Here is a 24,617-nt window from a genome sequence, read left to right as displayed (position 1 = left end):
GTCATTGACTTTCTTCTTACCCTCAACCCAAATGAGGACAAGCAGCTTTGAGATGGTGCATCAAGTGTCAGGATGTTGACATTTTGTTGGGTAAAGAAAGGCCGCTCTAAATGACGAGGACGCTTCAACTCCGGCCGGACTCTGTCCTACAGCGTTCCCGTTTAGCTCCGAAGCAAGGTTTCATTACCCCTGCGTGAGTCAAACTGCTGCGAGCCGTGCACTGATACTTGAACGGAGACATAATTAATGAGTTGTGCATGTCTGCTTCTCTCCTCCCCCCTCCGAGGGAAATTCTGTTTCGCGTCTCCTCGAAGAAAGAATTGCAGCTGCCGAGGTTGCTGCGGCAACCGCGATAACAAGCCACGCCATAAATGAACTATGGAGAAAAGGAAGCTACTCGCTGAGCTGAATCTGGTTTTCTGGACAGGGTACCGTCAAAATTACCGTGGCAAGTACCTGCACTTTATTCAAAATCTTGGGGTCGAGATGATAGGCGTTTGTATTTTCACAATCATCTAGACATTACCGCGATTGTGCAATTGGCCTAATGAAAACACTCTCTGTCCAGACTCTATTCACACAGCCAGCCGTTGGAACCAAGTCTGACTTTCGATATCCTTAAAACATGCGGAGTGGAGGTGATTGTTTGCTGATGTGTCCGGTCCAGTCAGGTAGGATAGGCTTCGGTTCTCCTTGACCCTAAAGAGGTGAGGTGCTATAGAAAATGGATGGACGGTTTCAGCTCGGAGCCTATTCCAGCTGACCAAAGTGCAAATTCCACCCTGGGCATTTAGTGACTTGGACCAATTCCACACCAGCTGTATGAAAGTCAACTCTGCAAACTACGGTAGTACCAGTGCCCCCACCCCCTTCCCCCATTTTGTTCAAACTTTCATCTGCATGTAAATTTTTACTCCTAAAATCGAAATGTGATCATCAAGGGCCAAATCCAGTCGCCCGCACTTTCAATTCAACAGCTGTGTTATGAAGTGAGGTGCGCCATGATCTTTGTCTAACGGCAGCTTCCAGGGAGGTCGTAAACCAGCTGTTACACTCTCGCGTCGACGCAGACTCGTTTCCCCCAATTTTTCAACTGTTGCCAGCACGCAATCATCAGAAGTTGCAAAGAATCATTCGTTCTGCTTCGATGGCACTCCATCCATAAACTTGGTCCATATCACTGTAAGGTTCAAAGCAAGATGATATGTTGTATAATTGATTAAAAAAAAAAAAAAAAAATCTTTAAAATCCCCCAAATTGGGGCCCTGGATCAGATGAGTAAATAGCATTGTAGAAACATTAACTTGGCAGCTCCAAAAGGAAAACAAAAATATGTTGACAGACTGTTGTCTCCAGTTTTGAATCACCATTGGCATTTTCGGTACAGCAAATAACAGCCAGCGAAGGAAAATTGCCTTTAATAGAAGTAGAAATATTCATTGTTCTGTCAGCCCCGTACGAGACAGAGATTTACCAATTCAAATGCATGCAGGCCCGTGTCCAAATTTTAACTTAATTAAGACTTCTATTTATATTCTTACCTATCTAGCAATGGGAGATTTTCCTATGATGTCAGATTTGTTGAGGCGCTGGGAGGGGGAAGCTTGGCGACGTGTATAACCAACTAAGTCAATATTTCCATTTCGTCTAACGTTAGATGAGGGGTGATTTTGGTCACTTAGCTTCCTCTCTTTGTGAGAGGAAAGCTCTCTCTTTTTTTTTTAACTGCATTCCCTGTTAAAAATAAACAAGCGATAGAGATCATAAATAGCTTAATCTCCTGATATTGTTGGTATTGATTTGCGAGCGAAAAAAGATTTGCAGAGCAAGTTTCACGATATGACAATTCCAATTGGCTGAAAGTCGACTGCTGTACCAACAGCGCAGTTACCGGCGCAAAGTGAGTCTGACCTTTCGCTGGCGAGATTCCATTATCCCCTGCCCACAATTTGCATGTGTACACTTTAAGAGCTCATTTCACACTTAAGCTAGACTGCCCTTTTTATTATTATTTTTTTTCTTAAAAGAAATCATTCTCATTCAACATCCCAGATGTTTTAGCGCGGGTTTTAAATAAGACCGCTAACCCGACAAAATTGCATTCTGGAGCGCTGCGAAATACAAAAGTCCCGTCCCGAGCCTCGTGGAACTTGACACGGGCAGCCTCGTGCGTTTGCCAGTTCGGCGTTTTAATGCTAATGACGGTCAGTGGGTGGTTATGCTCGGAGGCGTTGCCCACGCCTCTGCTGTGGCGTGAGAGAGGATTCTCACTTTTCGATGACACGGAGCCGCATCTTTGGTGTGAACTGACAGCCTGCAGATGATGCACACCACTCACGCCCAATCCGCCCCCCCACCCCCGTCTCATTTTCCCAGCCATATTTGCTCATATGCACGTCTCAGGTCGCTGCTCTGACATTGACAACGTTGTCAAAGATTACTGTCACGCAACGTCTTTCTGGCACGAGTGGTGGCCTACATCTCGCAAGGACATTTGAATGGAGCAATGAGTGGTTAAGATGCTCGGAAGGGGGGGGGGGCAATCCTTGTTATTCTGACGTTGCCCCTCCCTTTTTGTTGTTCTTGCTTTTCGGGATAACTTGATGGAAGCAACATGCCGGTGGGTGACAACAGGCAGCAGAGTATGGTTAAAATGTTGATGTGACACTTCAATTTCCTCTCCGTCAGTCAGCGCAGCTGCCGGATCTTTCTTATTGCCGGGCTCGACTGACAGCTCCAGATGGATTTGGGACCTTCGGTTAGCAGCAAAAATATGTGATTACTTTCATGCAAATACTTGCTTGCAAGCGACGCTAAGAAAAAAAAAAAATTGGATCAACAAGTTATTAAGAATTGAAGTGAGTGGGTTACAGGGGAAAAAAAAAACTACTTCAATTACTGTCGAGGATATTTAAATGTGTCCTGTTATATATTTTTGCAACATATCGCCAGTGATGCCGGAAATGCTTTACTCAATAACGGCGAAGGTTTTGAGAAACTAGTAATCAGAATCAGAATCAGATAACATTTAATAGTCTCACAATGGAGAAATTCCCCATTTACAGCAGCAAAGTTATGAAAGGAAGAAAGTAGAAGAACAAAATATAAGAGCTGCTGTAAAGGCAGCCACTTTCGCGGCGCCATCTTGAAATCATAATAACATGTAACATAACAAAATAATACAACACGTAAGACACAGACAGTCATACAATCTTAACCACTTTTCTGCATCCTCTTTGTTGTTTGAAGCAGTTATAATTGAAAGAGGAGGAAAGAGGAGATAAAGAGAGAATCTAATGCGTTACAATAATCTATCTTTAAAAAGGAAAAAAAAAAAAGTGAGTTTTTCGTGCTACCTGCGGCAATACTGCACAGAGGACCACAGAGTGATTGATCTGCTTCAAAAGCCAGACTGGCATTGAGGAGGTCAGAACGTTCAGTGACAGATTTTCCATTCCTATTCTCCATCACTTTGAGGGAAAATGCCAACTATTTCACCTGACGCCGCAATATTAGTTGAACCGCAGCATTGAAGATGCATGCTTCTGCTTGTGGAAGAATCTGAAATATAGTTTACTTTAAATACCGAGCAATCACAGCATGAAGGTGATGCCCCCAACGGGGTCTCTATTTGCCCTCTGCGGCCTCTGTGAGATTGTCATCAAACTGAGGCGTCCTGGAGAGACAGCCGGCGGCACTGCTGAGTCAACAGCCCCACTGTGGCCCACAGTGGTCTATTAGCTTTACCTGCCACCTCTCGCCACAGGACGCCCACAGCGCTAAATGAAGCCAGGCATATTTTCATCTTCCCGACAGGCTGGCGGCGGCGGCTGCTGCAGCCGTAAGAGATGGAAGTCGGCGTCAACCCGCGCGCTCTTTTAGTTGCGAGGCACAGCGGATGGGAATCGCTCTTCTCGACCTTTCAGCTTCGGTTGCTGCGCCTCAGTCCGTACTCGAGCCGCTCCGAATGGACAAACAATTAGCGACTCCTACAAGACGGCAAAGTAACAAGGCTCCTGTATGCGCAACATCTTCTATTATTTAAATCACCGACTTCCATTTCCCACCCGGTGCATCATCACGTGACTGCTGTCGGGGCCCGCGAATCGATCCCATCTTCACGATGAGATCGTTCAGAGTTTACATCAAGGCGGGCGGCATGCTGACAGAACTTCTCGAAGTTCCACACTTCAGACGAGCATGAAAACAGTCTGCCAACCTTTTACTGCTCACGTCGCGACTCGTAACACACCCACGCGCAGAGCCGGTAAAAACAACACGTGTTCCCGTGGCCCATGTCATAAAAAATAAATAAATAAATAAATAATAATAACAACAAATAAATAAAAAAAATCTTCTCCATCCCGATATTGTTTGCCGAGGAAGTCGGTGCGCCTGGCGAAGCCGCAGGTGCTGCGAGCCAAAGTGTCGTCCCCTCTGGCACGCCGGTCGATAATGAAACAGAGTGAGCGACGCAAAGAACTCGGCAAACTCCTTTTTCATTTCCTTAATCTCTACCCGCAGGCTGGTCCAGTGACGCCCAGCCATTATTTTCCGGCGCTTGTTCACTCATATGGTCTCCGATGGGACTGGATTAAAGGCAAGAAGAATCCGCTGCGCCACTAAAGAATGCGCCGTGATTCGATCACCTTCAAAAAGATGGAGGTCGACTCGGACTTTTGACCAAGTAACCAAAGCGCATGCATTTTTCATCACATTTGCGTTTGTCTTGGACGATGTCGCCTTCCGCTTTCCTAAAATCTGACTTTCTCCCTGCTAGTTTTGGAATCAACAGGCTGACACCATCTTACCTTATAAACACTCACAAATAATTGAATCACGCAGAAAGGCGGACTAAAATAGAGAACCTTTTGTTCCGATTTGGCAACCTGCTGCAAAATGCGAAGCAAATATGCTAATCCATCGCCGACTGAGCAGGGATGCTTATTTTCCCAAATTACAGCCAATTAATCCACCATTAGTGCCATCAGTCGGGTCGCCCCAACACCGAAAGAGACAATTTAGCCTTTTCAATCTAATTTCCAGAAAGCTCTCCTGCAAAATTAGGGCTGACGGTAAACCGAAAGTGACAATTAGACCCGCTAATTGAAGGACAGTACGAAGAGAACTGGGTGGGATTCGGCCCGATGAGATCCATTATCCCCTGAAAGGATTGCAGAAAACGGCGACTCGATGAACTGACTGACCAGTTATTTGCGCCCGATTTAACATATCGTTATGTTTTTAATAAGAGGGCTTAGAGTAGCCGTAATTGAGCTGGCTGTAATTTGAGTGGGTCAATTGACACTTGATGAACGTAGTTTGGAGGGGGGGGATAAATGTCGAGGACTTTGGTAGCCGCGGCGTCTTGTTGACATGGAAGCAATGAGTCAAGGTGCTCGGGCGTCGGGTTCATTTGCTCTGCACATTCCCTCCTCTCATTATTTATTTAGTCAGAGTGCACTCTTGAGCAGCCTGACCTTTAATCGCAGGCTCGGCCGAAGCAGCCGCAGCGAACGGTCGGCCCTTCAAAGCGCTTCGTCCGAGCCGCGCCAGGCAGTGATGATCCCTTGCGATGTAAACTTTCAAAGCGCAAGACAAGCTACGGATACGCAACTGGGGGTCACGGCAGCCTGAGGAGTTTAAAAAAAAAAAAAATGACCGTGAATTCGCATAACCTCAGATCAGAATCGGGCCTGTTGCAAATGGCGGATAAAAATCACAAGTTGAATAAACTCCAATCCGACTGCATCGCTAGCACACAGATTGGATCGCCGCCGCCGTCATCGAAATACGGTAATTGTTGAAACATACGCAAGCAGGTTGCCACAAACAAAACAATTATAGTAGACACACACACACACACACACACACACACACACACTAGACACACACACACACACACACACACACACACACACACACACACACACACACACACACACACACACACAAAACGCTCATCCATCGATAGGTGTAAATACGGTACATTAGCATCGCACAGCTCATTAAATAAGGAAAGCAATCGCCCCCGGGCAGTCAGTTCGTTATGCTGCCTCCGTTCCGTGCATCTAAAGCCGTGGCGGTATAGTCGATCCAGGCCAACTAAGCGCGACGCAGCAAGTCAAGATTTTTGTGACTTCATTTGTTGTAGTTTACGACTGCTGCTGCTGTTGTTGCTGTTGGCCGGTGTTGACACTTAAGAGATGAGATGAGATCCACGTTGGAGCGTGCGGTTTGCCAATGCAAGCGCAGTGATGGGCTGATGCGGATTACTTGTGAACACATGTCAGCAGTAGAAGGAAAACTGCCGATTTGTCAGTGCAGCCTTTGGATTCTTTTCGACATTGAGTTCAACCGATATTGACTCAAATTTGAGTTTTGAATGAACCTCCCCTTGCGGAATTCGACGACAATCGATGATATTAAAATACAAATTTGGAGTAAAGCATATTCGCGAGATCGCTTTGAGGCAGTTGTGGTGGAGGAGCTTCATGAAGACCCGCGTGTTTTTTGCGGCCATCTTTAGCCGTTTATAGACAATATGTTTAATTGTAAAGAGGAAAGTAAATCATGTGTTTATATGCTATGATGGATATGACTGGAAAGGAGCTTTGCTTTCTCTGGTCCGAATCCCCCAAATCTGGTAAACATGCAAGCTGACTAAAAGCAAAGATAAAACTGCTTCTTGAGAATTACCACAGGTGATTAAATCGATGTGCGAGAGTAGGAGTACAGATGTACAGTATCGGAGGTATCGGTATCGGTCCTTAGAAAATTTACAAATCTTTTCGAAAGTCTTCCCAGTAGAATGGAAGTTTTTATCACTGCAAATGGGCAGGCCAGCTCCATATTTTCTTTCATTTTCAGTCGCTGTACAGCAGGTGCAGTGATCGGATATCCAAATACTTGCTTCTGAAATTGCATTTCTTGCATTTCTGAAAACAATCTGGGCTCTCTGTGCAATTAGTCTTGACTCAATCAATGAGCGTCTGCCTCGCTCTTGTCATACAAACGATATTAGATTAGCAGACAAGGAGGAGATCAGATTTGTGCGGAAAATCTCTTTTGCCGCTTGAATTCGCCGCGCGGGTCTCCGATGAAGCGGCTCAGCTGCGCGTTCGCCTCCATCTTTGGAGACGTTTCAATGACGATGCAGGCTGAGGCGTTAAAAAAAGGGGAGGAGCGGCGGTGTCCATTTACCCCGAGAGGGAGCCGCTGTAATCCATCAGCCCGGCCGCTGCCCGCTCAGCATCGTCTGCCTCCCCCACAGCTGCCTCCTGCTAACCGCCCCCTGCACCCTTGCTCCCTTCCACCACCCTTTTCTTTGAGGCTCCTCGCAAAGCTTCATGGGAAATACTCCCTTCGGTTGATCCGTTTTGACATTTTTTTCAATTTCTGTCTTCGCCATATTTTTTTTTTTTTTGGTGTCTAAAACACATCCCAGGGCTCACAACTGGACCCTTCGGCTGAGGTGGCCATCATCGATGCCGAAGTGTGGAACAAAAGGGGCGGGGCCAGACCCGACACACTCGCACCCTCAACCGGAAGTTGTGGGGCTCAAGGCCGGAAGTGTGACTATCTGGACAGGGCCTTTGTCATTGTCGTCTTCATTCATTCTTTTCTCTGTTCCCTCGGTGGCGGGACAAGTTGAGAGATCATCAGGTGGCTGATTGTGTAATCATTGCCTCGCCTTACATCCGTGCAGGCGGCGTCGGTTCCATTCCCACTCGGCGATGGCGCGATTGTGAGTGTGAAAGATTTTCCGTGTCTATATGTGTGCCCTGTCAGTGACTGACGACCAAGTCGGGATCTTGCACGTCAACCCCCCCCCCCCACCCCCACCCCGAGTCTGCCGCAAACTTGCACGTGAGAAGCGGAATCGAAAAGGGATGGATGCCTACGAATCATCCGGAGTTTTAGACGGCTTTATCCGCAACCCATTTAATCCCCAGTGGGTCGTCCAACCTGGGATGCTGCGAAAGCTTGACTTTGAAAGTGAAGGAGTAACTGCTCATTATGATGATTTCAGCGTGTATCTTGATAAAACTGCCGACGATGAGGCAGAGATAACGATGTTCATTAAGCCCCGCAGTTTTATCCTCGGATCCCCCCCCCCCACCCTGACCGGCCCCTTTCTCACAGCCTAATGACGTTTTTATGGGTAACTTCATTAGGGGAAAAGATCCCGAAAGCATAAACATCAGCGCCTCTTAATTGTGGGATGCGGTGGCCTTCCTGTGGTTCCTTTTTTTTCTTGAAACTAAAAAGAAGGCAGTTTGGATGATTTATTATTCAAATGTTGATTTTTATCTTTGGGGCTTGATTCTTTCTAAAGCCTGCGCCCCCCACCCCACCCCCGCATCCAGAACTTTCGGCATCTTCTGGCCTTGCAATTTTGTCGTACAGAGCGGTGTGCTGATAGCCTAATGAAGACAAAGCAGTGGAGGCTTGCCGGTGCTAGAGACGGCGATTGGTCACCACTTGCCGCTTGTGTCGCATAAGCTCTGCATTTTCCTCATTATGTGCGCGGCAACTCACCCTGTAGGTTTACACTGCACTTCTGTTTTTTTCTTTCTTTTTTTTTTAAATCAGCATAATTGTTCCATCATAGACTGCGGGCGCTGCTTTGTTGGTTCAAGAGAGCGAACGGTAGTTTCCAGGTAAGGGCACTCCAGTGACTTGGGAGACCGAGATGTCGTTTTCGATAAGGTATGAAATGCACAGGGTTCCACCAACGTAAGAACCACTTTTGTTTTGCCCCCCCGATGACCCCAAAATGGCAGGCTATTTCCCAATTGATTTTAGACATCAGACAACAATCATACACATTTTTGATGTCCCCAAAGTCGGGATAGGTCTATTAATTTGGGGAATTGACCATGAAGATTGTAATCGAGTGAAAATGAAGTTCCGAATTGCGCTTATTAGTGATGCGTATCGCGTAGCAACTTTGCGATCGGTTAGATTTGTTGTTGCTCCTTACAATCCCCGCTGCAAACATGCCGAGCGTCTGGTTGTGATTTGTGGCCTCGGCCGCTCTTTACTCTTGACTCGATTGCACAGTATTGATCAAACAAGACAATAAGACATCAATCAAAACACCCTCTTCCGTCACCAGAGACGATTAGGAGCCTTCAAAATATTTCTCAGTGACTTTGTGTCATCTTAAAAAGAATCCAAGGCAACTGTAATTTGTTTGATGTTTATTAAAAATGGCTATTAGACAAAACCTGGGGAAAATCAGCGAGATCGATTGATTTATTTATTTAAACAGTACCCAGTTTTTCAAGCTGTCGCACAAATACAAAATGAACGCCCTCGCAACGAGCACGGAGAAGAAGCTCACTTGCCCACCCCCACCGTTTCTGAAATGTCAACGGTCCGAGTTGTAGAGCGGGACTTTGTTCGGGGGACTCTTTGCTCATTTCTGATGTCTTTAAACAGAATATCTAATGACGGCGTGTTCGGATCAGGGCTGTTGGAATACTATTAACCTATTTCTGACGCCTGAGGAGCAAGCTAATTCCACATTCAGAATTTCAAAGTTTAATTTTCAGTGATGTTTTTCTTGATTCCGACGAGACTCGTGTCTACGAAACAGCTCGTAGCGTGAGGAATAACACGCCCGGGCGTGTTCGAAACGGCGGTCTTGATCATTTACCATAACTTCTCAGAATCCTGGCAACCTCACTTTTTATTTCGACACCTCAAGGAGTGGCGCGCATGCCGCACACATTCCTCCCGTGATCCTTCGCTACTTCCCGTGATTTGGTAGATGAGGCGTGAGGATTTTGGCAGGTCGAGAACACTTGAGATAATCCCTTTCGCCAAAGTGTGTCTTCAAGTGAACAGGCGCCAAGATGAATTCACCCCGCAACTCTCGAAATGTTGATCAAACAACGCGGCTCTGAAGTTGACGCCGCGATGTCACATGGGAGCGGGAAGCCTGCAGCCATTCTGGCAGTCGCGTCGAAGTACAAATGTCGCTGAAATTGCAATCGCCGCAGCTAAGAACGGCAGCTTTTACGCACGCGTGCGCGTTTTAGAAGACGGACAATGGTGTCTGTTGCGAGCTGGATGGATCCCTGACACTTCGCGGGCCTCCGTCTGAAATGAAGGAAGCACCACTCAGGGGGCTCTCTGTCTTAATCCGCGGACATTATCTCGACACTGTAAGCGGGTCTTGGCTCGTTACCTCGCAGTCGAGAGCCAGTCTGGCAGGGCTGCAGAGAGACGGCGAGGGGAAGAGAGACGCAGGCTAAACGAGGGAGGGAGCGAGGGAGGGCCTCCCCGACCGCTCAGAATGTAATCTTCAGATTAGAGGGGCGAGACGAATTCCCGCTGCCAGCCTGACCTTGTCGAGGCATTGGAGGAGTGGGGAGTGAAAATGAAGATTTCGGCGCAGGAGTGAGCGGAGGAGTTTCCGTTTTGGTCGCGTTTTCTCTTTCGAGGGTCACAGCGTTGACTTTGTGATTCAGACGAAAACCTGCGTTGTCGCACGGGCGGCGCTCTTGAGATTTGTGCAAGGCAAACTGTGTCTGGCGCTGACCAGACCGCCTGCGAGCCTTGGCAGACGCTCGCCCGACAAACAACAGAAACATGAACGCTCGTTTGTCCTAATTTATTGAGACGCGGGGAAGCATCGCCTTATGCAAATACGGTTTTGCGCGGCATTAATGAGGTTTTTACTGCATGCGTTCCCTGTTACCTCTCCCGTAATGAACTTGGGTATGACCTCACTCCTTTTAAAACGTTTGCTTTACTCGCATGCTGTGCGTACATTAGTTTGCCTTCTTTGAAAATGTAAATATGCCAGACATCGTTCTGCCGCGTTATGGTGGTTCATCATTTGCCTCTTTTTAAAGGATGGGGCTTTTTACAATATACAGCGCAGTCCAAATTTAGAGGTGTGCGACTTGTGTTGAAAGAGCACCGAGATCTCCAAGAAGACAGAAAGCTAGTTTTCCCATGATAGGTTGGACATCCGTTCGAAGACTTTGGTTTGATAAAGTTCAATGTTTTTCTTAGTTTAAATATGCATTGTTTGATTCTCTTTTGTTTTGTGTCAGACAACTAAGTGACTTTGACAAACAACTTGAAGCAAGCACGCCGTGCCTTTTCGCGCTGCAAACAAATCTTTTTCTGCAGATGAATAATGAATGCGACATTTCTGCTCCATTGCAAAACAAAGTAATAAGTCTGTCGGCTACAGATGCACTAAAGAGTAACATATAAACTCTGCGCCGCGTTTCATTTGAGTGTTTTTTTTTAAATGTTTTAAACTGCCGGTACTGAGGGTGCAAGTCGGTTTCTTCCTCCGCACGACTCAATTATTTTTCCGCAGATGCACATTGCAATTGATAAAGCAGCTCAGCAACAACAACAACCACCAAATAACGTGTCACCCTTTGTCACGCCGCGTGATTAGAAGTGAGCGCAACATGGCCGGGAGGTAACATACAGTATGTGCCAGCACTTGAGCGGCAAAGGCTGTGCAAAAAAAAAAAAAAAAGAATAAAAAATTAAAAACCCCGCCACGCTGTGTTGCTTAATTGAAATGTCAAACATTTTTTTCTTATTATTCTAGACCAAAGAGATCATTAATGCTACTCTACCTCCTGTCAGCATGTCTTTATTGCCGCTGAAATGTTTTGCACGCCAGGCAGGCATCGCCAGAAGACACCGCGCGTGGATAAATACCACTGTGAGATGAACACCACTTTGTAGCTCGAGCCACTAATGCGCCAAACATATGCCATGAAACAGTTTTATGTGCAACTAATTGTAAAGCACCAGTCGGTTCCGCTGCATTGAGCGACAATGCGGGTCGCATGCGGACTCCGTGCCTCCTGACGCGTTTTTTTTTTTTTTTTTTAATGTGTTCTCTCCCTCTTGTATTTTTGTGTATTCATTTAAAGCGCGAGACCCAAATTAATGTTTCAGTTGCCTTGAAGAATATTTTTGTAGTTTGTAACCTGGGGAAAATGAATTCATTACATGGCTATGAACATTGGCCTCACAAAAAAAAAATGAAAATGTTTATTTTTGGCTGTATTCATACGAATGTATAATGCTGCACCGTTTAGCCACCGATGCTAAGAGAGCACGCAAGGTTTTGCATAGGGAGGGAAGGAGGTGACTTCTTGTCCGACATGCCCCAAAAATCGTAAAAACAAATTTTAACATGATATGTTAACCCTTTCAGGCACAGCGGTGACTACGGTGGACAGCTGATTATGTTATCAGGGTATCATTATCGGTGCATGAAAGACTTCAAAATAAAAGCACACAATGCATTCATATCCTATTTGGTAAGGTGAGGTTTATTTTGAAGTTGGTCTTCTCACCGCACTGGTGGCGTGTTACCGTCCTGCATATAATTGTTGCTAGGCGTGGCTTGACTTCTTCCTGGCCGTGTACAATACTGTTAAAAAAAATAAAATAAAAGTCCCTCAAGAAAGTAGTCAGGGTTAACTGAGGTTAACAAAGGTACTCAAATTACTAGGGGATTCATTTAACTCTATTTAAAAAAATCTTCTTGCAAATTTTGCAAGTTACTTGGAGGCCAAACTCAAGTTTTTAGGACCTTTGACTTCAGAGGTTCCGCTGCATTTAAATCTATTCATCCATCCATATGGAGACAATTTTACAGCCTTTTATTAAACGTCTTATCACCACTTAGCATTCCAACAGGCTGATTCATTCAAGGTCTTTGTCGTGCTTCTCCGAGTGGCCATATTAGAATATTGCCGCATTTGCAGTCACGGGAGAGTCTCCTTAAAAAAAAAAAAAAAAAACTCAGCACAACAGACGCATTATGCTCCGTCGGCGTTTGGATCTCCTCCTTCACAACAGCTGTTAATGATGCAGAGGTGGTGCACAGTTCAGTTTTTTTTTTGTTTTTTTTATATAAACGCCGCCCAGAAGAAGCGCGGTGTGTTCACGCCCACTGGCTGACAACTGATCCGAAGCCGCGTTTAGGTTGCACCTGCTGGGCAAGGGTGAGTCAGAGGTCAATTCGGTTGCGAAATGCAAAGTTCTCCTCCGGTCAAATCTTCAATAAGAGCAAAAGTGGGCCAATAGGAAGCCGAAACTTGTCTCGGTAACAATCTCAGGCGCGACGCATCTCAATAGAGGATGGAGTCTCTCTGGGCATGTTGCTAGGTGATGCATTAATATTAATGTTGTTGTATTTTATTTTATTTTTTCTTCCTCAGAATGTTGTTTTGCGCCACCCTGACTATAAGCTGGGGCTCTGAGATCTCGATCTCCCTGATAGCTCAATTATCCTTTATCCTTGGTGGGGGAAAAAAAATAAAACCTAAGAGACTCCTCTCAAATAATTGTAATTAGTTCCTGCAATATTAATGCAGCGGGAGCTTTATTGATTAATCACTAGCCCCCCCCCCCTTTTTTTCGGATCCAATTTGCACATCTGGCTTTGCGTAATTGATTAATCTTGTGTATGTGGTTGCTCCCTCTACATGAAAAACGTTAGATTTCTATGTTCTCACGGTGGTCAGTTAGGAGAAAAAGAAAATTATTCAGGCTTTTTTTTTTTCTTTTGTCGTTCAGTTTACTCTCAAGATCTTTTCCTAAGGCGAATTGCACTCACAAACTATTTCATTAATAAATTAGTAATGTGATAGTGTTACTCTAGTAAACTGCATCATTTTCAGATTATAGTTTTTTTTCATGCGATACAACTAACAATGTGACATGTAAATGTATGATTTCGCCCCCCCACCCTTTTTTTTAAGAATATTTTTAGAGTCTTTGAATAATAAAATTTTATTCAGGTGAAATTTTGAATTCTTTTGATGTTGATATTTTTATTGTGATCTATTTTATGCAAATTAATTTTCACAAATTCACAAGTTTTCATGAATAAAATGACCGTGTTGTCACACCAAGAAAACAGTATTTAAAACAATAACATGACAGTGTGCTAGCATGTCATTCGTGAGTAGCATACACAAAATCCATATTCCGAATTCATTCTGGATAAACGTGAATGTTTCTTATTAATTGTGACTTTATTCTTCAAAAGGGTGACAACAAGTGACTGTAAGAGAATAACGCACTCATTGCAAATTCTGAGGAATTGTGTTTTATTTATTGAGAGCATTTAATTTACTCTGTCAAAATGTGACAGGAATAAAGTGGAAAGAAGGATCTGCTCTGTTTTCACTTGTACACATTTTTTGCGCTTTTTTTTGTTGTTTTTCTTTTTGGTATATCTCATACTCCTTCACAGCAAATGAAACAGTCCCCCCCCAAAAAACAAATAACTATAATAATAATAATAATAATAATAATAAAACACTGATGGCTTGGGGCACTGTCATCTTTTTCTAAATCATTTTTATGTTACACGAAACAAATCCGAAATGGAGTTTGCCCTCCGTCTCACCCTTCCTCTTGCCATTAGTTTTTTTTTTTCTTTCTTCTTTTTCTCGTTGGCTCTCCGCATTCATAAGTTGCCCTTTCCGCAAAATCATTTTACCACCACCGAAAGGCCGCTGTTATCCATCTGATTAAGTGTTCAAGGTTATGCCTCTAAATACATCACAGTCCAGCGCCTCGACATGAAAAAGATGGCGGGAGCAATGTTTTTTTTTTTTTTTCTTTTGCTATAGCTTGTAAGGACATGCTCAAATGTCCACCTCCACTGGGCACCTGAAAGGGACTCGGTAAAAGTCCTTCCGAGTAAATTGATATTGGCTCAAATGACAAGAAAATTAGGTTTTGCGTAACAACACCTGCATGAGTGTCGCTGAAGGGACCCCGACCGACCTTGTTTTAATGATCCTTTCGAGAGCTTGTATGTTCAACAACTCGCAAAACCCGACCTCTGTCCTAAAGTCATTCTTACTAATCGAGCACTACTTTGTTTGAAATTGACGGAAATTTGGATACGGGCGTTGCGCTACCTGGTTGTTAGAGTGAAAGTGTTTTCTGTGACCTTTCAAGAACCGCAAGATGAAGCGAAGACCGTTGGCCAGGTGCTTATTGGCTTTCTCTTTGCTTTGTGTGAAATTCAGAATTTAAAGGTCAGTGACTAGTGATAGTAATGATGAATAATCATCCTGCTAATACTTGAACTCTTTCGCATTTGATTGTGTTTCATGCATTGGAGTTGTATACCTGCACATATTAATAATATTACATATAAGTCATAAGTAAGTAGAACATATGTCTTCTACTTCAACATCAAAAGCAGTAAAAAGCAAAACATACATGAAATGATTTAAGCAGCAATCACAGGAATTTGCCCACATGAAATGGTGTCGGCAAAAACACCCTCCCAAAAAAACCCCAAACACTTTTTTTGCCTTTGTTTTTCAGTCAGAACTTGGCAAAGGGGGACATGTCATGTCTGAGGTGTATACACGGGGTGCCTCGGGTCTATACTAGGTTCTAAATGATGCATGTTATATATTTATGATATATGCCACGTTTCAAGAAATAGGTTTTGTTTTCGGATGATGCTACTTTCTGCTGTACTGGCAAAAACCTTGAACAGCATTTGAATGCAGTTGGGAGTGAACCAAATACACTGGAAAAATGGCTTTGAGGTCGGTAAATTATCACTAAATTTGAGCAAAGTAAAGTTTGGTGCAAAAAAAAAAATTAAATAGATCAAATCAAAATCACTGAATGTTCAATTAAAACAGAGTATATAATACAAAGTTTCTCGGAATGACGCCGATTGACAAAATGAATCAATCACATGACCCACACCGACCCGCCGATAACGTCTCCTTTTGTCTTTCAGAAATCGACAAGATTCAGAAGGAGGAAGGCAAGGAGGAAGAGAAGTTCATCGACGTCGTCATCAACAAGAACATGAAACTGGGCCAGAAAGTTTTGATACCAGTCAAGCAGTTTCCTAAAGTAAGCCGACACACCGAACGTGCGGCATTTATTTATAGACGAATGCAACCTGCTCCAGTTTGCTTTTCAGTTCCTCACTACTGCCCCTTGATATTTTGTTGTTGCAGTAGTCTTGACTATTGTTTGATGTCACGTATCAAGAGGACTTCCTACTGTAGTAAGTAGAGCGGTATTCAGGAGTTGTTCCTCCCACTTTCTGTCGCGCACACACATACACACACACACACACACACACACACACACACGCACGCACGCACGCTACATCTCCATTACACTGACCTTGATCAATGCCACTTTGATGTCTCACCATATTCATACGTCTATGAATATTTATGAATATAAGATTGAGGGGAATTATCTCACAGCCGATTTCATTTTCTCTCCTCTCGCGATAGATTCCTCCTTGCTCCAGGTAAATAACAGCCATTTTTTGGGGGGGCTCGCGGTAAGACATTGACGGTGCCCTGCTACAAAGCAAAAGGGGGCACTGCCGCCCAGGCAGTTTGAGGTCACGCCACGCTTTATGTTGGCCAATGAGTGTTTGCGGTTTCGGCTTTATTGAACAACGAGTGGGTGTTCCAACAACTTGGATTTATTGAAGAGCCGAAGGTCCTTCTGTACGAGTGTGAGCGTTTCGGAGGTTTACTGTACCATACTACGACTAAAATTAAAGCGGGGATTGTGGATAATGCGCTCTGCTTGGGAAACATTCTCATGACCGTGCTCGTAATTTGTTTGCAACCTACGTCGCAACCGTCACTGAGATTCAGATCATGGCGTCCACTGTAAATAAGATGGAAGAAGAGCTTGAATTCATTGGACAAAAGCGACGATGAGTGTCGATGCTTGTGTTTTCTATGCATCGAGTCTGGCTTCACAGCTGAACGCGTCTGCTTTGACATATCTGATAAGGTGAGCCACTGATACGCTGTTTAGAGCTCCAACAAGCCACCGCGGGGAAGACAAATTCAATTTGTTCTCTTTGGCAGGAAGCAATGGCGGAAGTCATTCATCTGAATTGATTTATTTTTTTTTCCCCCCTCTCACTCTCATTTGTGTTGCTGAGCATCAACTTTCGGCTCTGGTATTCATTCAGATGGCGGAACTCTTTCCAAATGACCATTTCGGGATGTGTGTGTGTGTGTGTGTGTGTGTGTGTGTGTGTGTGTGCGCATGTGCGCATGTGCGTGTGTGTGTTTTCCCTGTGCAAAAGGAGCACTTTGCTTTCCAGTGAAAGTGCACTGCACAGATGGCCGTTCCATTAAACCCTAGGTAGTAAAAGCACTCATACTCTGTACTTAAGTAGAGGTAATTAAAATAAAAAGTGCAGATGAAATAACTGTACCGTAATGAGTTACATCCTAAAGTAAAAATGAATTTTAAAAAAATTGTTTTTACCATTTTGTTTTACAACTTCAATTCTTGGCAAAATGGGGGGAAAAAATGTCACCAAGTACTAATTTTCATCTTTTGTTAACTTGTGCTCATATAATAAAAAGAGAAAGGGGAAAAAATATTTTCCATGTTGTTGTTTAAGAGCTAGTAGCGGGATAAATTTTATGCTATTGAAAAAAAACATCCTGTAGCTTTGCTAACATTGTTTACTGACTACCATAGAAACCCTCTAAATTAGCCCAAGGGGGGGGGGAACAGAAGCTGCTGTTTTTTTTTTTAAATTGCCACAAGACATAATGTATTCGTCACGAATCCTTCTTTGAGCCGACATCATCATTTACCTTAAAAGAGAAAAAAAAAGGATGATGGATGAGGAGTGAATCTGTTGCCATTGTTGTTAACGCTTCCTGGTTTCCGTTCTTCCTGATCTGTCTGGGAATTTTTCTCCCTGGCACCATTTCATCAAACTCGAAACTCAGATTTGTTTGAGTTCGGATTGTTTTTGCGTCAGCCCGTCAGCTCCTCGTTTGTTTTTACCCTGCTGTCTCGTGACACCATCATCAGTCTGTTTGTCCCATCTCCAGATGAACGTGACAACAAATTAGTGTCTGCGCGTTTACGGTCTTCTTTTTCATGACCTAAGGGGTAGCACGGTGAGTAGTGGCTAACTAGTGCGCCGGATCTCTTGGCGGAAGGCACTACAGGCCCATTAGCAAGTCGTAAGGAGTCCCACTGGCTTCTTTCCAGTACTGTGGTCTTCTTCCCTGTCTGGAGAAACAAGCCATTTTATCCCAAGACCCTCCTTCTTGTCTTGCTGCCCTCAGCACGACGACTCCGCTCGGACTCTCTTTGAGCACCAGGCCGAGCCGTGAGACATTCCGCGAATGATGAAAAGATTTCAGCGGTCTACCCATAAAGCAAGCGCCACCACGCGTTCTTTGCCATCTCTTTCGCCGGTTTCAAGATGATGCTTAGAAATAATGCCTCCCCTCCCTGCTTTTATCTGAAGAAAGTGGAGGTTCTGGTAATTCTCCCCCACATCCTGTTTTACCGTGACCGTTTCCCAACATAGCATCACAATCCTCTCCCATGACGCGGTGACATCATACGAGTCCAGACGGGTCACCTAATCCCTCGTGATACCGAAAGTATTAGTCACAGGACAGATTTTTGTCGATGATAAACAGCGGGGGATTTATTTGTTTGGAAGACTCATATTTGGATCATTTTTCCATATGAGAAATGGTATTACCACTCAGACCGTATTGGCTGATGTCATGTGGCTTTGAATGCAGCGAGGAAATTGCATGCGCCCCCTGCACACTCCACGTTCACAATTTAAGATGGTGCGTCTTACGAATGAGAATATTGAGTATATTTTAATCATGGGCATACGATTTCTCTCTGTCGGCATCGATCAAAATAGGCATTATTATTTCATACGTTAATGTAACAAGTAGAAGCAGTCGCATGTAAAAGGAGGTCCTGTAAATTTAATGCACATCCACTAATAATTAAAACACATGAAAAAGGTTCTCGTTTGCGTTCTGCTTAAAGGCTCCATGCAACATCCTGATTAAATTCTGCAAATGTTTTATGAACGCAAAAACACAGAAAATGCAGATCCCCGTTGATGCTTTCAGCATTGAGCTTTACTGTGCAGAATGAATGAATTACCCCCCCGAATCCTTTGCCATCCATCACGATCACCCTTCACTTGACACCGTGTCGGATGCTTCAGAAGAATGAAAAGGTGTGCTCAATACGACTTTGTCTGTGTCCGGCCCTGCCAAATCATCGTTCCGTCCCACCGTACAGCTCGGTGATCAAGGCGGTATCCATGTGCAGGATGATGAATGTGCAGGGAATCGCTTAAACTCAGCACATTCAAAACATTTCCTGACACTGTCTCTTCATTGGACTTACTTGCCAAAAAAAAAAAAAAAGTCCACGGTCAACTTTTGTAGCATTCTATTCACAGTCTCTCATGACATTCCAGCAGATTTACCCGAAAGCTCGTCAAAGCCTGCGGATCTCAAGACCACAAAAAACTCGTGAGCAGTCACGTGAGCAAACACATATAATAATACCGATATAAAAAAAAAAAAAATGACCTCACTGACATGAGCGGCACTGATGGATCCGTATTCACTTCAAATTTTTTTTCAGACGTCATGTGTGCCTACTCTGGAGCTGTTATTTTCGCTCGACGCTTATTTTAATCGCTAATTTGCTCGCCATAGTTGGTACACTCCATTGTCACATAGATCTGCCTGAATTGTCCCACCCTGGCACTTATTCTGGTATTTCGCAGCTCTCCCATTCCACGTTAGCTTCGCGGTTAGCATGGCTTTGCCGTCATTTGTTCTTCAACAGAACACGGTGCAATCGCACTCTCGCAGGGAATCTCATTATGTTCAAAAGTCCTCATGGCTGTAAAGTGGCGAGACAAGGTTAATATGGGACAGCGACGATATCCGTCAGTCACCATTGCAACAGTGACTCCATCTCGCAGGAGGACACTGACCCTATTTTGCCTGCGTTCGGTTTGAATTAGCCCTCCAATCAAGTCCTCCGCGTGAGATGACATTCACAGAAATTGCAGTTATTGTAAACAGTTCCAGAAACACGCGATGGATCAAACGCGCCGCCCTTTCTGGGACTGTAAAATAAAAATAGCCCAACCACATATTACTGTACGAGAGTAAATCACTGAAGCTCCCCTCCCAAAGCCATCGGCCAGGTATTGGCAGGTGCCTCTGAATAAGCTCAGTGAACAAAAGGCACACAAGAGGAAAGGGTGAGGTGAGGTGTTACCTCCCGCCAGCTAATTGATGACTTTGGCGGTAAAAGGAGACGGCCGAATAAGTCACTGGCGAAGGGACCGTGGAACAAGTCAGAAAGGTTTTGGCCATCTTTTGTCTCACTTTGACCGTCTCCGGCTGTGAGTGGAATTGGGTTTGGCGAGTGTTACGGTTTCTCTCGCTTTGATGGGTCTCTGAACGCGGCGCTGCTTGGCATTGTGATGGCACAGCATTTGGCTTACTTTCACGGACAAAAACGCAGCGACCTTGTGAGTTCATCTTCGCTTGGCGGTTACTGAAAATTCAGAGAATAAAGACTGTAATTTAGTCACCCGAGGCAATTTTATCACCAACGTGATCGACGGTGACTCGGATGGTTCTTGTGTAGCAAAAGCCCAAACGGTGACAACATACGGTTGATTTACCGCCTGTATCGATCCTACTCAGGATGCAAAGAAAAGGTTTTATTAGTTTCGGTGAAAAGCTTCTTCAGGTTAAATCTACGTTAAATTGACGCGGGCGTCTTTGCGCTTTATCTCGAGCAAACAGCTGCTTGATTGATCACCCCCCCCCCCCACTCTGTTTTCTTTCCTGCAGTTTAACTTTGTGGGCAAACTTCTCGGGCCACGTGGGAATTCCTTAAAGAGGCTACAGGAGGACACCCTCACAAAGATGTCCATTCTCGGCAAAGGGTCCATGCGGGACAAAGAGAAGGTAACTGAACTCTCCGCTTTACCTTTTGAGCGAAACCCACTCATGTCAGAATGATTGCGATCGTAATTTCACAAAGTGACCTACTCCATTTTGAAACGTGGTCGCACTTTTTGTTTTTATAGGCGTAAACACGCATCAAACTTAAACATGTTTCAGGATGCTAAAGCTCCTCCGTTGAGTTTTTAAAACGTCAATCAAATAAGGTACAAGAGTCATACATGAATTATAATTTTGTTTTCCCCAAAAAGAAAACTAGTCACTTGTCATGAATATTCCTTCCAATAAAAAGGCTGCCTTGCTTCCTTACAAGTGAAAAGATGACGCAATGGCCACTCTCCGGTTTCAACTTAGCGCGTTTTTCGGACCAAAAGGCAGCATTTAATTCTGCCTCGGGTCCATTTGAATTCGACAAAGTCACGTTTTTGTGAAAAAAAAGTGGACACTCGCGCAGCGGGGCGAGACAAAAGCAGACAACACATCGTGGCGCCGAAGAATGCGGTTGTGTCAACCGTCGACGGCAGCCAGACAAGAAAGACTAATTAGCTGGAATTCATTTAGTTTCTTAAAAGAGAAATTTGGAGCAAAATTCACGCTTAACAGGGCCTATTTATCAATGATTATGTGGATGTCTGAAGCGAGCATATAAATTGACGCCAGCGGCAGCTCAGAAGGATCAGAATTGATTGCGGACTTTGTTAGTGCGGCTGGGGGCGGGGGTGTATAAATCGACTTGGCCGGGCTCGTCGGCGTCTGTGAATTGTCGGCCACAATGACTCTCGTCATTATATAGCGCATTCTTTTTGATTCCGGTGATCGATAGTCTCAGACGGTCCAGGAAGAGATCCGTCACGGAGATGTGCTGACCCCAGCACCTGCACCTGTCTGCACATGCCTGCTGTGCGATTTAAGACCCGGCGGCTCAGCTTCTAGCCGCTTTTCTCTTTTATTAATGGTGGGGGGAGTTGCTCCCTATCTTCAGCCTTTTGCTGACTTTTCTGCTGTGGATTTAAGGAGAATGTGCCACTGTAGTTTTCAAGGCTCGGAATTCCTGCGAGTGTGAACCAGGAAGTCAGTCAGGCCGCTGCACGGGCAAAACGCCCGATGGCTCTTTCAAGCGGGAGTAAAAATAGAGCCGCCTCCTTCCCACAGACGCAACCAGCCACGCTCCGATGCTTCTATTTATATAATTATATTTCTATGCTGGTAAAACATTGCCTCCGAGGCTGCACTTCGGGTGGGGAAGTTGCCACGCCGCGGTGGACGGAAATGCCATTGCGCGAGTCACGAGATCCAGCCGTGCGTCGGGAAGATAAAGAGTGCGTCGCTCTCTCGTTTCCCTCAGACGCTGTAAAGCGGCGGGATAATTGCCCGAATATTTGCCGCTCTTGTTGACAATAACGTCAGTGCAGAGGTGTTTGAAAGGCGCCGAGCTGTCGGGACCCCGAGTTCGGCCGCCTCGTTATGGCACCTCAGCTGTCCTGCCGCTGTCAAGGCGCCATGATGTAAAGGCATCTGTGCTGCCCACCCCCTCCCTCTTGTTCGCGCCATAATTAACTCATCCATTTTCTTCCCTGGGACTTTCTCTCACAATCCCCACGTAGCCCGTAAAATTAATTTACTATGCTTCGCTTACGGCGAGCCCAGTGTGATTGAATTCTTGTTTTAATTGTCAGGGTGTATCCCTTTTGTCCTCGTCTTTTTATGTGGACTTTTTGGTGTTTCTTTGGAGAATAATAGCATCATATATAGTGCTTACCAAATGTATTAGACTCCCCGTCATCCAAAGAAAGACGGCTTGGAGTGTTGGCATGCAGGCTTTTAAGCCGGAAGAATTCGTTTGCGATGGAGCGCATCGCAGGAGGTTAACCCAAGCGATTGCAGCTTCTATTCACGCCACAGATGATGAAACCAAGAGCAGAAAAGATGAAAGGGTGCACGTTGTCATCGCAACAGATATTGTATTGCTTTACCTTGTTGACGGATCAACCAAGCTGACGCAAATGTATGCATTGCAGAATCAGAATGTTCGAACTATGCGCAATTCAGTTGAATTTGTGATTTGCATCAAACTTGGGGACCGACTCAGCGAGATCAAGACATCTCGGTGGCATGCGACTTGCCTGGTTAAGGAATGCGATGTGTTGCAAAACGGAAGGCGGTGCCACTTTTTTGCGGTTGAGGAATGACGGTCAAATTGACACTGTATCGTGAGTTATACAATGAAAATAAATCATTGGGAAATGCAAACAAGCTGCTATTTTAGTTTAAAAAATGCCTTCTTTGCTCTACCACCACCAGTCAGAATTGTGAGTTGCACGCCTTCCATTTAGCACATTTTCGGTTGGGTTCGATGCATTCACATGTGCTCTATTTTTATATATATATTTTTTTATATCATTTGTTTATGTTTTGTCTTTTTAGCCAAGGCAGTCGCATCCTCTCAACTGACGCATCACAAATTCAAACTACTGCACTCGAGAAGGCGGCTACAATCATCATTCAAGCTACTTGGCCCGTCCTCTCCGTTGCTCTTTTGTAGTCAAACCGTGTCGCGCTTTAGCTTTTTGCCATCCGGAAGACGTGATGTCGTGGCAAATTGGCCTAATGCAAGTGTTTGTCATCCAACTGATTTGGAAGCTGTTATTATCGCCTGCCTTCCTTTTCTTGTTCAAGAAATGACTACATTTTACTTCCCGGCGTCAGTCTGATGCTGTAGATTGGCCAGGATCCCTCACCCGACTCCTTTCTTTTAATATTTAATTTGAAAGGGGATTTAGCTCAGTTATTCCTTCCCCTTCAAAGCCCCGTCTGCGGGAGCTCCAGCGTCCACCCTGTGCGTTTCCAGAGTGAACCGCTATTTTTCGAAGAAGATATATCAGGGCGGGGTGGAGGGGGGCGGGGTGGGGGTGGCACAAAGAAGGCAGATACGGCAGATAGATGTAAGAAGCAGACAACCGTAATCTGTCGCAGAGGGCCGCTTAGCTGCTGTCTACACGGTTGGATCATCTTTATCAGCGCTGATAACGTGGCCTCCATATGCAGATGGTGCGTTCAACCACGTAGATTGAGATACCACACCCGGTGTGCTTTCCAATACGTTCTAAGAGTCACGTATTAAATGCAAGGTGCTGAGTTGAAGAAGATGTTTTCGTCGGCGGTCGTGTCTTACGAGCTTTTGTGGCTTTTTTTTTCTTTTTTTTTTTGAAACAGTTGCTGTGAGGGTTTATCCGTTTTTACAATTTCATGGCTGTCACAGGCCGTATAGTTTCCCCACAGCCGCTTTGAATTTTAAAGCAGATGTGCTGAAATGACTCATGGTATCATTAGACTGAGTCGTCTTTTTAAGACAATCATGATTGTTTTCCAAAGCTTTTTTTTTTTTGTTCCTTTTTTTCCTCCCCAATGTAAATATCCCGACACATGAAAGGGAAAAGCAGGGCCAGATCTGCGTCTCTCCTCACATTCTTGCTTACACATTCGACACCGGCGGCTCGGTAAAAGCCCAGATTTATGGAGAAAATTCGCATCTCATTAACATACCATTGGCGCTCTTAAAAGAAGGTTATTTATAATTAGATGACATCAGATACTGGCTCGCCTGGTGCTGAGGCGGGAGAAGGGGAAAAAGGAAGCAGCGCCTATCGGAAAGCCCCGGAGAAGATTCTTTCGGTGGAAAAGGGAGAAAGTGGGACACTGAACCTGTTGTTTCTTCATGTGATGTTATCGGAGACATTTGGGGCTTTTGCCGTCCTATTTCCTGCCATCATGATGATCCTGGCCTGCTTCTGTGCGGGCCTAACTGGT

At 44.8% G+C, this 24,617-nt stretch overlaps 1 protein-coding gene across 2 annotated transcripts in view; it reads left to right on the top strand.

Annotated features, from left to right (window-relative positions):
* The window catches only part of khdrbs3 (KH domain containing, RNA binding, signal transduction associated 3), a 57,863-nt gene that overhangs the window by 12,429 nt on the left and 20,817 nt on the right, over nucleotides 1–24,617 (top strand). For both annotated transcript variants that reach the window (XM_019868827.1, XM_019868828.1), the window contains exons 2-3: nucleotides 15,782–15,900; nucleotides 20,697–20,813. In XM_019868827.1, the coding sequence (XP_019724386.1) occupies nucleotides 15,782–15,900; nucleotides 20,697–20,813 (236 nt within the window). The remainder of the gene's footprint in view (nucleotides 1–15,781; nucleotides 15,901–20,696; nucleotides 20,814–24,617) is intronic.

The sequence above is a fragment of the Hippocampus comes genome, unplaced genomic scaffold, assembly GCF_001891065.2.
Source record: "Hippocampus comes isolate QL1 unplaced genomic scaffold, H_comes_QL1_v1.1 scaffold225, whole genome shotgun sequence".
NCBI classification, from domain to species: Eukaryota; Metazoa; Chordata; class Actinopteri; order Syngnathiformes; family Syngnathidae; genus Hippocampus; species Hippocampus comes.
The sequence above is the reverse complement of the archived record's forward strand: the minus strand, read 5'-3'. Positions and strand labels throughout refer to the sequence as shown.